Here is a 14,241-nt window from a genome sequence, read left to right on the forward strand (position 1 = left end):
GTTTCTTTTGCTTGCTCCAGATAACACACTCCAAAAGGAATTGCCACATGTACGAATCCCACAAGTGTTAATTTTAGGGCGGCGTGTTATTCAAATAAAAAAAAACTTTAATTAACACCTAGTTAGAAAAACTAAACCACGACTAGCCCTTCCATTGTCGTATCATATGCATGTATTACACCTCAAAATCACTTGCATCATAATTAGATAATAGATTGCATCATAATTAGATAATAGATTATTCTTTTGAGTTATTTTAACCAGGAACAAATTATGCTCTCTAATCTTGTAGACCTATGATCGCACCTCGATTGAAACATGGATACAAACTGGGAATGAAGTTTGTCACAAGACGCGACAGATCTTGACAAACAGGACTCTATTACCCAACTTTGCATTATGCAGCCTTATAACCCAATGGTGTGAGACAAATGGGATAAACTCATGAAATGGAGTGATTCCTCCCACTTCTTGCACCCCTATGGAGTCTCTTTTGATAAACAAATATGTCCAGCAGCTCAAGTCCCGTGATCTGCATACTTGCGTGCCGGTGAGATTTCCCTTTTGTCAAGAAGAAATTCTGAGGTCCATGTACCATTGTCGAGGCTGGTTCAATCCCATTACTCTTCGAACTTCTACATAAAACAAGGGATCAACTCACATAAGAATATGCATTGATTGCCCTTTTTTAACCTCTCCCTCTATGATACAAACAAAGAGCGCATAGTTTCTAATGAGGCAATTCCCATTATAATTAAGGTCATGAAGAGCAGTTCAGTTGAAATTTGTGAACATGGTGTCGCAATCCTTTTTAGACTTGCTTGGAACAATGATAGGAGGTTTCTTTTTGGTTTTTGGGGAGGAATAAAAGTGCTCGTATGGTTGTTAGATAAAGGGGTTGAAAGGGGTCGAAAGGATGCTACAACTGTGATGTATAACTTGTTCTTGTATTCATGATGTTAGGTAAGACAGCGGAGCCGGCATTGTTATGGAATTGACGGTTCATCTTGGAGAACCATTTTTGTCTTGGGACTTCCTGATTATATTGATCGCTTCTCCAATCCTTCATGATCACTGCGATAGGCTGAAAATATCAATCATTAATAAACACTTATAAAGGATAATTAACCCACTAGAAGATTAAATTTGATAGAAATCATAAAAAGCTGACCGCAAATGTTAATTCTAAAAAAGTTAATTAGGTATGATTGTTGATATGAAAATTTTGATGTATATTAATAAAGGGAATGGCTTCGGAATAAGGCACATCAAAATTTTCTTCATAGAAACATCAATATCAACGATGTATACAAGTTCAAGGTCTCTAAATCGACCACCATAACAAAAACAATTCAAGCAGTTTAAGGTTATCATGGGGATGGGTATACAACTTAACTATACTCACCAATTTCTTTAGAGACTTTCTGAGCCCTGGAAAATTCAGTTCCCTTCCTCAACGCAAGTTTTGTCATCCCTGTAAATTTAGGAAGATTTACACTTGAGGTGGCGAACTACCTTTTTTTTTTTTTTTTTCTGAAAAGGGAAATCTAATAAAATGAAAAGAGCTGAAATGGATTTATAGGTCTGGAGGTTACATGAAACTATAATATACATGTTTGCTAACAAGTTGTCTTATATAAAGTAATCATCAACAAGCTACATCTAAGCGAAAAGAAACTGCAATAACGAATTACAAAAATGATGAGGTAGATAACAAATTAGAAAGTGACAGAGTATACTTTGAAGATAAGGAATTCAAGAGGGGAGGGAGAGGAGGAGTGTAATGGCAAAAGTATTTTAATTGACTATGAATTTGTTACTATAAATATATAGTTTTTAAGACCGTTACACAACGGTCATATTCTTCATAATGTTATTTCAATTTGAATACAATTACTCTCACGACAATATTAAATTAGAAGAGTGACCGTTACCTAACTGTAAAAAACCAATAATATTTTTTTTTATTTTTATTTTTTTTATTTTCTTTTAAGATTGAATGTTAAAATAGAGAAGGAAAAATCACATATAGGTTATCATACAAGGTTTTTAATCCCGCATGTTGCGGCGAGAGTTTAGACAATAATTTTTCTTAAACATACATTGCTACAAACGAAAAAAACCCAAAGAAGGTCATTTTGATAATTGTTTCCAAATCTAATGGAAGCATATTGCTACACATAGCAAAGCGTTGAAAATACATTGCTATAAATGTCATCCATGTCTTGCTCTAACTGAAATTATTAAAAAAAAAAAAAAAAAAAAAAAAAAAAAAAAAAAAAAAAAAATCAACATATGTGTATAAGAGTATGATGCCACTAGGGCTTTCACATACTTGAGGTGTTCTTGTTATAATTGTTGGAAATAATGCCTAGAGTCACAACAGTTTGATAATCTTACTATTAATAAAAGTGACCTACTAGGTATACATAAGAACAAATTTTAAAATTAATTAACAAGGCATAATATTGATGATCTAGTTTGTTAATTTATTAGTGCTTAATAAATTAATAGAAACTTGTAGATCTCAAAGGGTTTAAAGTGTATATTTGAATTGCAAATCTTAGGGATAATTACTTAGTTACCAAATAGTTATCCTATAAGGACTCCTAACCCTCACCTATGAATAGATGACCCAAAAATTGGAATATGGAGTGATACCCTTTTGTAATTCGGCTGTAACTCTATCGATCCTTTCTCTTTCAATCCCGATTTTCCTCGAAGAACACATCACAAACTATTTTATCATGCGTCGCCTCGGACAAGCAGAAACCCTTATCGTTTAGCATATCGTCAGGCCCGACCTAATGGGTGGGGCAAGATGGGCGACAGCCTAGGGCCTATCGATGTTTGGGGCCTAATGTTATAAAGTGTTGTTATTATTATTATTATTATTATTATTATTATTATTATTATTAGTTAATATGTTAAATGATGTCTATAAGATGATTATGGATCACTTGGTAAAGCGCGCGTTCATTTAACCAAATTTCTTGAGCTTAGACGGTGCTTTTTTTTTTTTTCTTAATTTTCTTAATTATTTTGGCTTTCCACTATATATTCGAAATAATCATGTTATCCCATTTAAAATGAAATTTACATCTTTTGTCCCTGAAGTTTCCAGCTTGTTCAATATACTTCACCAATTTCGATTTTTTGCGGTTATGTGATACTTATTGAAATCTGCATTTAGCCTCTTTAGTTTCCTACTTTGCATTTATTCCGATTTTATTTATTTCCTTTTCATTTATGACATTTAACCCTTTCGAATGAATTTAAATGTCAAATAAACTCTTATAACACTTCATTTTATCATAATGATTTCAACTATTTTTTTAATAATTATATATAACATTTAATGGAACATTTAATTCTCTTTAATATCAATACATCTTACTCGAATTTAAGAATGTTATAATTTTCCTCTATTTAGGATGATTCCATCAATTAGATAAGGATATCACTCTTTTATATTATCTTAGATTAGGGAGTGTTTGGCTTAGTTTTTCACAACAAAAAGTTGTTTTTGGAAAAGAAAAAAAAACAAAAGATGTTTGGTAAACTAGTTTTAAAAAGCTACTTCTGGAGTTTTTATACAAGGAAAATCAACTTTTTGGAAAAGTTAAGAAATCCTGACTTTTTGTAACTTTTCCAAAAAGAACTTTTGGGATTTAAGAAGCTAAGCCAAACACCCCCTTAATACCTTTTTTTTTTATTTGTAAACATAAAGAGGCTAATAAATAATACTTAAGATTACCTACTAAAGGTACATTTTCTTATTAATACCAACTGTGCAAATTATTTCCTATTTTTTATTTTTATATTTTATCTAAAAATATATCTAAATAAATACATTATACAACACATATTATCTAGTTTATTTAGGTAGATATTTTAATTCATTAAAGTGCTCGGTCTAAGTTTATCATTGACATTAGTTTTTCAAAATTTTATTAAATTTTTTTTGAATTAGTATATATATATATATATATATATATATATATATATATATATATATATATATATATATATATATATATATATATATATAGGGGACGGTTCCCTTGAGAATAAAAAAAAAAAAAAAGTAGAGATCTTGAGATTAAACATCAGCCATATATTTCGCATTTGCCGCTCTAATGCTCCAGCGTACCAACAGCAACGATGTATGCCTAATCATAAATGATTATATGGCAGAGAGGTATAATCATATAGGATTATAAATGTTTATACGTATATGCATAATCATAAATGATTATACATATATGTCTGTTCACAGATTGAGTAATCATAAATGATTATTACAGTTAGTCGCAGAAGAGATGGTGGTGACAAAGGTGTCAGTGGTATAAGTAATGGAGGTAACAATGGTGGGATCGACTGGTGTCAGAGGTGGTGGTGGTGGTTAAAGTTTTGAAAACAAGAATGCAAAACAAATAACCAAAATAACTCTTTGATTAATTGGACAATCACTCAAAACCAATGTTTTTACAATCTGTTCTCATAATCATAAACTTAATTATGAACATGTATATATAGCCTAACAAACCAACTTGTATTAAACTAGGAAACTTATGACCAACTTGCCATAGACTAAACTTTCCATAAATTAGATTGCTTGGTCTCCAAGTCCTTATCGACTTAGGATTCCAACAATCACCCCCGAATCTTTAAGTCCTTCTAGAGAATTCTTCAACCCCGATCAACATCCTATTATCTCTTTTCACCACCCCGACCTTTTTAATAAGCTTTTTCTGAGAGCAACTTTCCTCCTAACAACAAGACTAGGTCACGACCACATTTATCGTCTTCCGTCACCCGCAAAACAAGCCGAATCAAAGTTACCCACTTTGATGTCTTCCCGTCCGTTTATTCCGGGCTTCCGGTTAGCCGCTCTACCTTAGAACAAGATCGATCAAGAAAAATTGAGGTTGTTGTTGAGATGCTTCAACTTGCACTCAAAAACAATCCACACCCCTTAAACCAAACTCAGTTCCCGTTGTGTCTGCACCACAGCGAAAGGCTACGGTATTCTTGAAACCGACTCTCAAACCGGCACAGTCTTCACCTCGCTCTGATACCAATTAAAGTTTAGGAAACAAGAATGCAAAACAAATAACCAAAATAACTCCTTGATTAATTGGACAATCACCCAAACCAATGTTTTTACAATCTGTTCTCATAATCATAAACTCAATTATGAACATGTATATATAGCCTAACAAACCAACTTGTATTAAACTAAGAAACTTATGACCAACTTGCCATAAACTAAACTTTCCATAAATTAGATTGCTTGGTCTCCAAGTCCTCATCGACTTAGGATTCCAACAGTGGTGGTGGCGGTGGCGGTTACGGTGGTGGGGATGGTGGCGGAGGAGAAAGGAACGGGTGGCACTGTGTAATCATTTATGATTACACCAGACCTGTCGCGCGTGTACGCCGAAGGGTTAGAGCGGCAGATTGAAATACGTGGCTGAGGTTGAATCTCGAGATCTCTTTTAATTTTAATCTCAACGGAACCTATATATATATATATATATATATATATATATATATATATATATATATATATATTATACATATAACAATAATAATGTTGTAGTAAAGTTGGTTAAAGAACTTACATACTTAGTTCTTATGTTAATAGTAAACTAGTTGTGAGACCTGTATACTACATGGATTTATTAAAGAAAAGTTAAATATGAAGGTCTAAACATTTATGAATGAGAAAAATATTGAATTATTGAAATTGAAGTGTTCATTCTCTTTTTAATTTAAACAAATAATTTGAATAAATAAACAAATGAAATAATTTGGCTTCAATTTAAGAATTTTGAAATCAGAAGGAAAAGTTGCATTAATAAAATTGATATCCATTTATTATTACATTTATTATAATTATTACATTTAAATACATATATGAAATTTAATAAAATAGAAAAAACAATAAAATGACATGTGGAAAAATTTAATTTAAAATAATCACAAAATGTCATATGCCAAAATGAATGATAGTATGACATGTGGCATAAAAGATTTTTATTTATTAGAGTAGAAGAAAAAGATTAGAAACTAAAAAACTAAGATTTAAGAAAAGTAAATATATTAAATATTATAAAATTAGTTTAATTTGATGATTTTAAGATCACCTAAAACACAAGTACAACTCCAATTTCGATCTAATTAATATATTTTTCTTGAGCCTTTTTAAATAAAGAATTGGAAGCCAAAATTTACACATAAAATCTATAAAAAGCCTAAATATTTGTTTGCACATGGAAAATCCAAATCTAAAAGGTGAAATCCAGTTATCCAATGATAACATGGGGGGACATCGGATTGTTATGTGACCATGTGACGACATTCCTTGAGCAACTTCACTTTAGTGATATCCGGGTGATAGAGGGTCCAAATATTGCTCAAGAAAAGTGAAGTACAGAATCCAAACTCAATATCCAGAGATTGATTATCATATGCCCTGTTGTCAGTGCAATTTCCCAACAATTTATCATCACATCAAACAGACATATATAAATAAGTACACGACACAATATTAGATTCCTACTCAACCTACTCATGTTACCAATTAACAAGCATTATGCAGTTTTTCCAAAGAGTAAGGTTTTTTTTTTAATTGATAAACAGATTACAATTCTTTTCTGGGGGACAAAATGTGTTTCTTGTCCTTTATAATTTCGGCAGATTACGAGAATTAATAATCTCAACGATGTGATATAACCTTTGCCCATAATAACAACCTACTTACAACTTTATACAGGCTTACCACAACTTTTAACCTGAAACCTATCAAAATTGTTTTCACAATACATTAAAGCCTGCAATCAACACACAATAGATAGGAGATGATTCTTAACTTTAAAAATTACAATCTTATTGTTAGTATTCAGGATATGCTTTGTGTTGATCCATGAAAAATCAGAGCAATAAGTTAAAATTATCTTTCAAAATACAAAGCATTAAGCTCTAATTCAAAAACAAAGTTACAAACAAGACCTACAATTACTTTTTTGCAAAGACAACTTATGTGCTGGCTTTTACGGTTGTCCATCAAATGATGAATGGAACGAATTTATTATCAATTTTTTGCAGTTAAAATAACTCTTGATAATGGGAAAGTCTCGACCTTATCATCAAAGGTATCCATGCACATTTTAAGGTGAATATATATAGATTAATATTGTGGATGATAAAAGATCAACCATTTCCAAATTGTAATATAATGCAGAAACATACATACATACATACATTTATACAAAAATACATACATACATAAATATCGAATACAATCCCAAATAGCAATGTACCAGAGTGTGTGTCATATACATTTCTCAGCATTTATTTACTCCAAAACTAATTAATTTATTTTTTATGAGAGAAAATCATGAAAATAGAATGAGATTAGGATGAACCAGGTTATAACAGTCATTTCAAGTTATATCTGACCAAAATAAAGAAAAACACACAGAACTTCAGTAATGAGGCACTCAGCTCCATATATAGAAATTGTAGAAGATCAAGATCCTGAAACAATAATGATATCCAAGTATTAACAGAAATCCATGGGACTGATGAGATAAAGTTTAGTTATACCACAAGAGGAAGACCTATCTAAAGACCATATTATGAGTAGAGGTTGCTGAGAACTAAGTAACATGGCTTGAGATAAGAAATACATTCCCTTACGTAGATAACAAATGAATCTCAATTAATAAATATTCATCCCAGTTGTCATCATTGTTGATCAAAAACAGACCAGATGCAGCTGCCTGATAGAAATCAGTGATATATCTATCCTCCACATATACAATGATATGAAAAGATCTACATGTAACACAAACGTTGTGTTTATGTACAGTACTTGTCTCTTTCTAGTTCTAATAGTTGACTTTGGCTGAAAAATTAATATCATCATTAACAATTTCAAAATTGAAATCATGTAACATGATGAATAAGAAAAACACAGAAAGTACCTTTTACAATAGTTCTATTTGAGTTGTCTTTTCCGGGCCCCACGAGAGCTTCTCAAAATCATCCCTGGAGCAGAGTTGAGGAGACTCCTGCTGTGGGTGCCTGCATTATAGGCAGCCGTATGTAGCAGTATGATGATAAGGCTTGTATCTCGGACGTAAACCCACAGGACTCAAGCAACTGTCTCGACCCACTAATAAACAGACCATTCAACAAAAGAATGCTCAGAGGAAGTTGACTAATGATTGTACCATCTAGATATAACACTTCTAAGCATTCCAAACGTTCAAGTTCCTCAGGCAATTTCTTAACTCGAATACAATCGTCAAGAAAGAAATATTTTAGGCGTTTCATCTCACAGATGCTATTCGGGATATCTTGTAAACGTTCACAGCCCATTAAATTTAGTTCCTCTAAACATTCTAATTGGCCAATATCCTCTGGTAACTTCTCAAGCAGCAAACCACAAAGTCTAAGATCTTTAAGGCGTTTCAACATGCAAATGCTATCCGGAAGATGTTTAATAATCTTTGCATCTGTCAAATGTAGCTTCTCTAAACATTCTAATTGGCCAAGATCCTCTGGTAACCTCTCAAGCAGCGAACAATTATAAAGGTTGAGATATTTCAGGCGTTTCAACATGCAAATGCTATCCGGAAGATGTTTAATAATCTTTACATCTGTCAAACGTAGCTTCTTTAAACATTCTAATTGGCCAAGATCCTCTGGTAACTTCTCAAGCAGCGAACAATCATAAAGTTTGAGATATTTCAGGTGTTTCAACATGCAAAGGCTATCCGGAAGATGTTTAATCTTTGTAGACAACAATATTAGCTCCTCGAGAGATTCTAACTGCTCGATGTCCATGATCGCCTCTAGAAAAATGCCTTTGAGTTCAAGCTCTCTTAAACGTTGTAACCCATAAATGCTTCGTGAAAACGTCTCGAGGTTTGTGCAAGCACACATACCTACAGAAAAAAGCATCTCAAGATTTCTCGTCAATGAGGGTCGATCTTCTGTATAAAAACATCTAAACTGAAACTTTGGCAAGTTACTGTCAGGGTGAAGTTGGCATCTTTCTATAGACTCTACAATCAGATGCAACTTGGCTAAAGGACCAACCTCAAGTGATTCATCCACACTACAAGCAGTATGATAGTTTATCTGAAACAGAAAAGAGCTAAACCTCAAACAACCACTTAAGTTTACATGGACAAGCTGTTTTAGACCTCCAATGGGAGTGTGAAGTTCTACCAATTTACGACACTCTTTGAGATCTAACTTTTTGAGATTTGGAGTCACCCCAAGGTCAAAGGTCCTCAAGTTTGAATGACTAATTTGGAGTTCGGCTAGCTTTTGACATTCGTTGACCATGTGAAGTTCTTCCAGACAACAAGACCTTTCAAGATATAACTCCTCGAGATTCGGAGTCAGCCCAATCTCAAGGGTCCTCAATTTTGAATTAGTGAGTAGTAAGCGTTTTAGATTTAGACATCTTTCAGGCAAGTGAAGTTTTTCCAAATATTTGCATTCATAAAGAATCAACTCTTCAAGATTTGGAGCCAGCCCAATGTCAAGCGTACTCAACAATGAACTACTGAGGTCAAGGAATCTGAGCTTGTTGAGAGCCTAAATAAGCAAAAAGTAAAATGAATATTGGTGTAATAACAAAAATAATGTAAGTATAACACTATAATGAATCATGCAAAATAATCAATCAACCATAACTTTACCTTTCTTTCTCCTCCTTCCCAAAGTTGTACAATTCTGCTGCCATCCACCTTAAGTGCAACAAGATTATTTGCTTGAAATGTTGTGCGTAAAGACCTAAAAGGGTAATTGGTCCAATCTAAACATCGTAAAGCATTTGGGAAGTCTGGAACAACTGTACTAAACTCCAAATCACTGGAACAATATCCGCGAATAGAAAGAAATCTAAGCTCCTTCATCTTTCTCAAACCTTTTATAAAAATATGTGGATTAAATCTGATAGTGTGGAATTGTATACATCTTGTTGCTTCAGTACCCTGCAATCCAAAAGAAGTCACCAAGAAACTTGTGTTATAATAACTATAAATGTGTTAGCTTTTCCCAACATACAAGCAAACTTGATCCTTACCAAATCATTAGCCAATATCTCTTCAATTTCATCTTCAATCCACAATCGGCTATGTCTCTGAGGCTTATCGGGGTGCCCGCGACGAACAATATTCCTGCCCATTTCTACAATATGGTCATGCATGCCTATGTGATCATAAAAGTTCTTATAAATAGTTATAAGAGATTTTTGCTGAAGAACTTTTAAGCCATTTCTAGCACGAAATCCACAGCTTTCAAGCGCTTTGATTGCTTTATCTTTCTGCCAACCTTTCATGATGCATGCAACATCTAGGAATATTTCCTTGTAATCCTCCTCTAGAGATATGTAGCTTAACTCCAATTTTTTCAAAGTTTCTGTTTCCGGAATCGTTTTTAGTCTTTCTAGGGCATCTATCCATTCAAGCTCATCTTTTCCACAAAGAAATGAACCCAAAACCCTAATTGTCAAGGGAAGACCAGCCGCGTAACGTACAACTTTTTTTGATAGCTCTTCATACCCTTGAACTGGAATATCTCTCCCAAACGCATGCCTACTAAAGAGGCAAATTGCTTCCTTATTGTATAGCAGATTGACATCATGAATGAACTTCACTCCATGTGCTATGAGCACTTGCTTATCTCTTGTTGTAATGATAATTCTACTCCCAGGCTTAAACCAGTTAGGCTCACCTGCTAAAGCCTCTAGTTGGTCTATGTGATCCACATCATCTAGAACAACAAGAACCTTTGTGTGAGGCAGTCTCCTCTTCATCATGTCTTTCCCGTCATAAACACTACTTACATTGATATCTTTATCATTTAAGACATCTGAAAGGATTTGCTTTTGCAACGACTTTAAACCCAACAAAGAAGCATTTTCCCTGACATTTTCTGCGAAGCTTTTACCTTCGAACTGATAGGATATGTCATCAAAAACAGCTCTTGCTAAAGTTGTCTTTCCAGCACCTCCCATCCCCTTGATCCCGATCATGCGGACATCATCACAACCAATTCCTATAGATGGTACAAGATTTTTGATCCGGGTCTCCATTCCTACCAACTTTCTATCAATGTTGAGACTGATTGTACGTAACTCTAGTGAAATCTCTTCAACTATTCTTTGGATAACTTTAGCTTCATGCCTGTATTTTAAAAAAGATTCGATTAGCTTACTCAAAATCCCATGTGACGGGTCACTTTCAGATCTATAACATACAGCCCCACATGAAAAATAACATAGTTACATAATCATATTCCATGGTTATTCTTTGGACAAGACTTAAAACTTGAATTAAAATTTGACAATTTAAAATGCCATGTACGAGATTTTATATCCAGGTTATATGCTAAATCAAAAAGATTCAAACAATAATACTGCAGGGAATGATCAAAGAATTAATTACCCATCAGCAGTCTTCTTCAACTCCCATCCAGAGAGATCCGCTGCTTCTTTCAGAGCCACCTTCCATGTCTCAGCAGCCTCTTCCATTTCGTACTTGGCAAATGCTTCTCCAACTGCCCCACTTTGTTTTCTGACTTCTGAGGGTTCCACATCATAGAAGACAGGGTAAGCAGTGTGCTCAGTTGTCGTCCTGTGGCACTCCATTATCTTCACTAGCTCATCCAAGCACCAAGATGAAGAAGCATAGTTCTTGGAGAAAACAATGATGTAAAATTTTGAATCTTCAATCGATCCGATGAGTTCATCACTGATCTTTTTACCTTTTTTGATTTTCTCATCGTCCTTGTAAGTATGAATGCTTTTCTGCTGGAGAGCATGATAAAGATGATCAACGAAGTTTGTACGAGTATCTTCGCCCCTGAAACTCAAAAATACATCATACTTAAAGCTCTTGTGAACGGATGAAGTTAAAGAAGACGCCATTGAAATGAAGGATCGATCGATCTTATAAAATCAAATCTTTGTTGGGCAAAAGTTTATGAGAAACGATTACGAAGAAATCGGGATGATCATCATCAGAGTGCAGATTAAGAAGATAAAAAAGATAATGTGAGATGATGATGGGTGTGGCTGGAAAAATTTTGAAATTCGGTGGAGAAAGCTAAACCACTTGTTTAGTCAAGGAACTGTAAATTTACTTGTCTGAACAATTTAAGGCATAACAGTTGTGAAAAATATTTACCATATTTACCATTTTAGTGTTCTTAAGAATGAGGCGATTTAATTATTTTGATAAAATTACAACTACTAGTTGTGAAACCCATGTATATCAATGGGTTTAATTAAAAAAAATAAATATAAAATTTTAACAATTTGAAATGTTTGAATTTATAAAAAAAATAAGAAAATTTTGAATTATTAAAATTAATGAGACTTTAATGTATTGAATATATTATATATATAAACTTTTTTTTAATAAATACTTTACATATATTTTACCTTACACATTAAATGTGGAATTTTAATTTAATAAAATAAAAAATACAATAAAATGACAAGTGGAAAATAGAAAATTTAAAAATTTTAGAAAATGACAAGTGTCAAAATGAAAGAGAATACGACATGTGGCAAAATCATTTTTATTTATTAGGGTAGATTGGAATCCATGATAACAGTAAATTGTGGATTTTATTTGTTTATTTTCCTAAGACGCGAATTCTCACGCCTGGTTGGATGTGCGATTTCAAAGAGATGATTACCGTTGGTTTTTAAATCTCTGATTATGTTGACATTATTGGCGTTGTATCTGTGACGTTTCTGCGTTTCTGGAGCAATAGTTTTGACCGATCCCTCAAGAACTGGTACCCGACAAAGCTACATTGAAGAACTATAGGCCACTTCTCTTTTTCTTTTTTTCTTTTAATAAAAAACTAGATTATAAACACATAAAAAAATAAAGAAATCAAAAAAATTATAGGAAACCAATGAAAAAAAGCATAAACTTCAAAATAAAAACAAATTACTTGTCAAACAAATCGATGTTGAACGGTTATAAAAATAGATAGAAAAAAAAGTGAAAATTAGTTTTATGTAAATGAAGTTAATATCAATAACCTCATTAAAATTTTGAAGCAGCTCTTGTGCAGTTTTTTCAAGAACTATCTTTGCGTCACGATCAAATAATTTAAATAACACCAAACTGGTAAAGTCTTGTACGAATAGTTTGTTTTTAGCAGCGGGTGTGATTAGTTTCATTCCTATGAATAATTTCTACCCAAATGGTTTTTATAAACCACATGATAAATAGTTCATGATAAATATTAATTGCAAGTCGTGTTAATGTTTTTTAATTGGTAGTCATTGTGTTTTATTCACTTATATTAAAAATTTATAATTATGTTATAGAAATATGTTCCATTTTATAAACAAAATTCAATGATACGTTCATTTCATTCATATACAAACCGTATATGTATTGTAAAAGTCATTGATTATAAATTATATCCTTCCTCATTTACTAAATTAAAACATAGATTTTCTCCTATATAAAAGGAAATACTTTTTTTTCCATTTTCAAGACATCCAAAATATGACTACATTTTAGATGTTTTCCAAATGATATAATACTATACATCAAAATAACATAAAATAATTTAAAAAGACCAATTTCAAATAGCATAAGATAAAAATGCCTTAACAAAAAAAGATTGTCTTTATTAGAAACAAGTCACCATGGTAACATTTGGATAATACAATAATAACAACATTTAAGATATTATAATAATTTGAACTTCAACTTAAGTGCTATGTTTATAAGAAATCTATTGCGTTCGTTTACTATTTCTTGAATTTAACCAATATTGTATTTAAAAACATACACATACACAAACAGACTCACTGACATATACACACACCACACAAATAGACACATGAGACATATATACACACATGAGATATATATACCATACACACAACCAGGAAAACACCATATCAAAAACTAAAATAAAAAATATGCATGCCTGTTTAATAGATACATACAAATCCAATAATCAAGAAACTAAAACTATCAACTACATCCTTGTTACCTTTTACCTGGTAAGAAAAGAGAAACATATTCCACAATACAAAATGGGAAAATGACTTATAAGGGTAAGAATGTTTCAAAAACGTTGAAAAACATCATTAAAGTTTTGTCTATTAAAAAATACCATCCAACTAAGGGTTTTGTACAAAAACACCAACAAATTATACCTTTTGTTCAAATCTCA

At 32.4% G+C, this 14,241-nt stretch overlaps 1 protein-coding gene across 5 annotated transcripts; it reads right to left on the minus strand.

The window, feature by feature from the left end:
• Positions 1–7,241: 7,241 nt before the first annotated feature.
• On the minus strand, positions 7,242–12,143 carry LOC111910574 (disease resistance protein RPV1). 5 transcript variants are annotated; one of them, XR_002856574.2, is made up of 5 exons: positions 11,475–12,143; positions 10,112–11,213; positions 9,726–10,019; positions 7,995–9,621; positions 7,242–7,545 (listed from the first exon to the last, which is right to left on the minus strand). XR_002856574.2 is itself a non-coding variant. In XM_023906407.2 (4 exons), the coding sequence occupies exons 1-4, from the start codon at positions 11,954–11,956 to the stop codon at positions 8,053–8,055; spliced, it is 3,447 nt and encodes a 1,148-aa protein (XP_023762175.1). In that variant the 5' UTR covers positions 11,957–12,143; the 3' UTR covers positions 7,242–8,052. The 5 variants fall into 5 exon arrangements, 1 of the variants encoding a protein (XP_023762175.1); XR_006190966.1 differs by having other exon boundaries at positions 7,242–7,845; XR_002856575.2 differs by having other exon boundaries at positions 7,242–7,915.
• Positions 12,144–14,241: the final 2,098 nt, after the last annotated feature.

This window comes from Lactuca sativa, chromosome 4, assembly GCF_002870075.4.
Source record: "Lactuca sativa cultivar Salinas chromosome 4, Lsat_Salinas_v11, whole genome shotgun sequence".
NCBI classification, from domain to species: domain Eukaryota; kingdom Viridiplantae; phylum Streptophyta; class Magnoliopsida; order Asterales; family Asteraceae; genus Lactuca; species Lactuca sativa.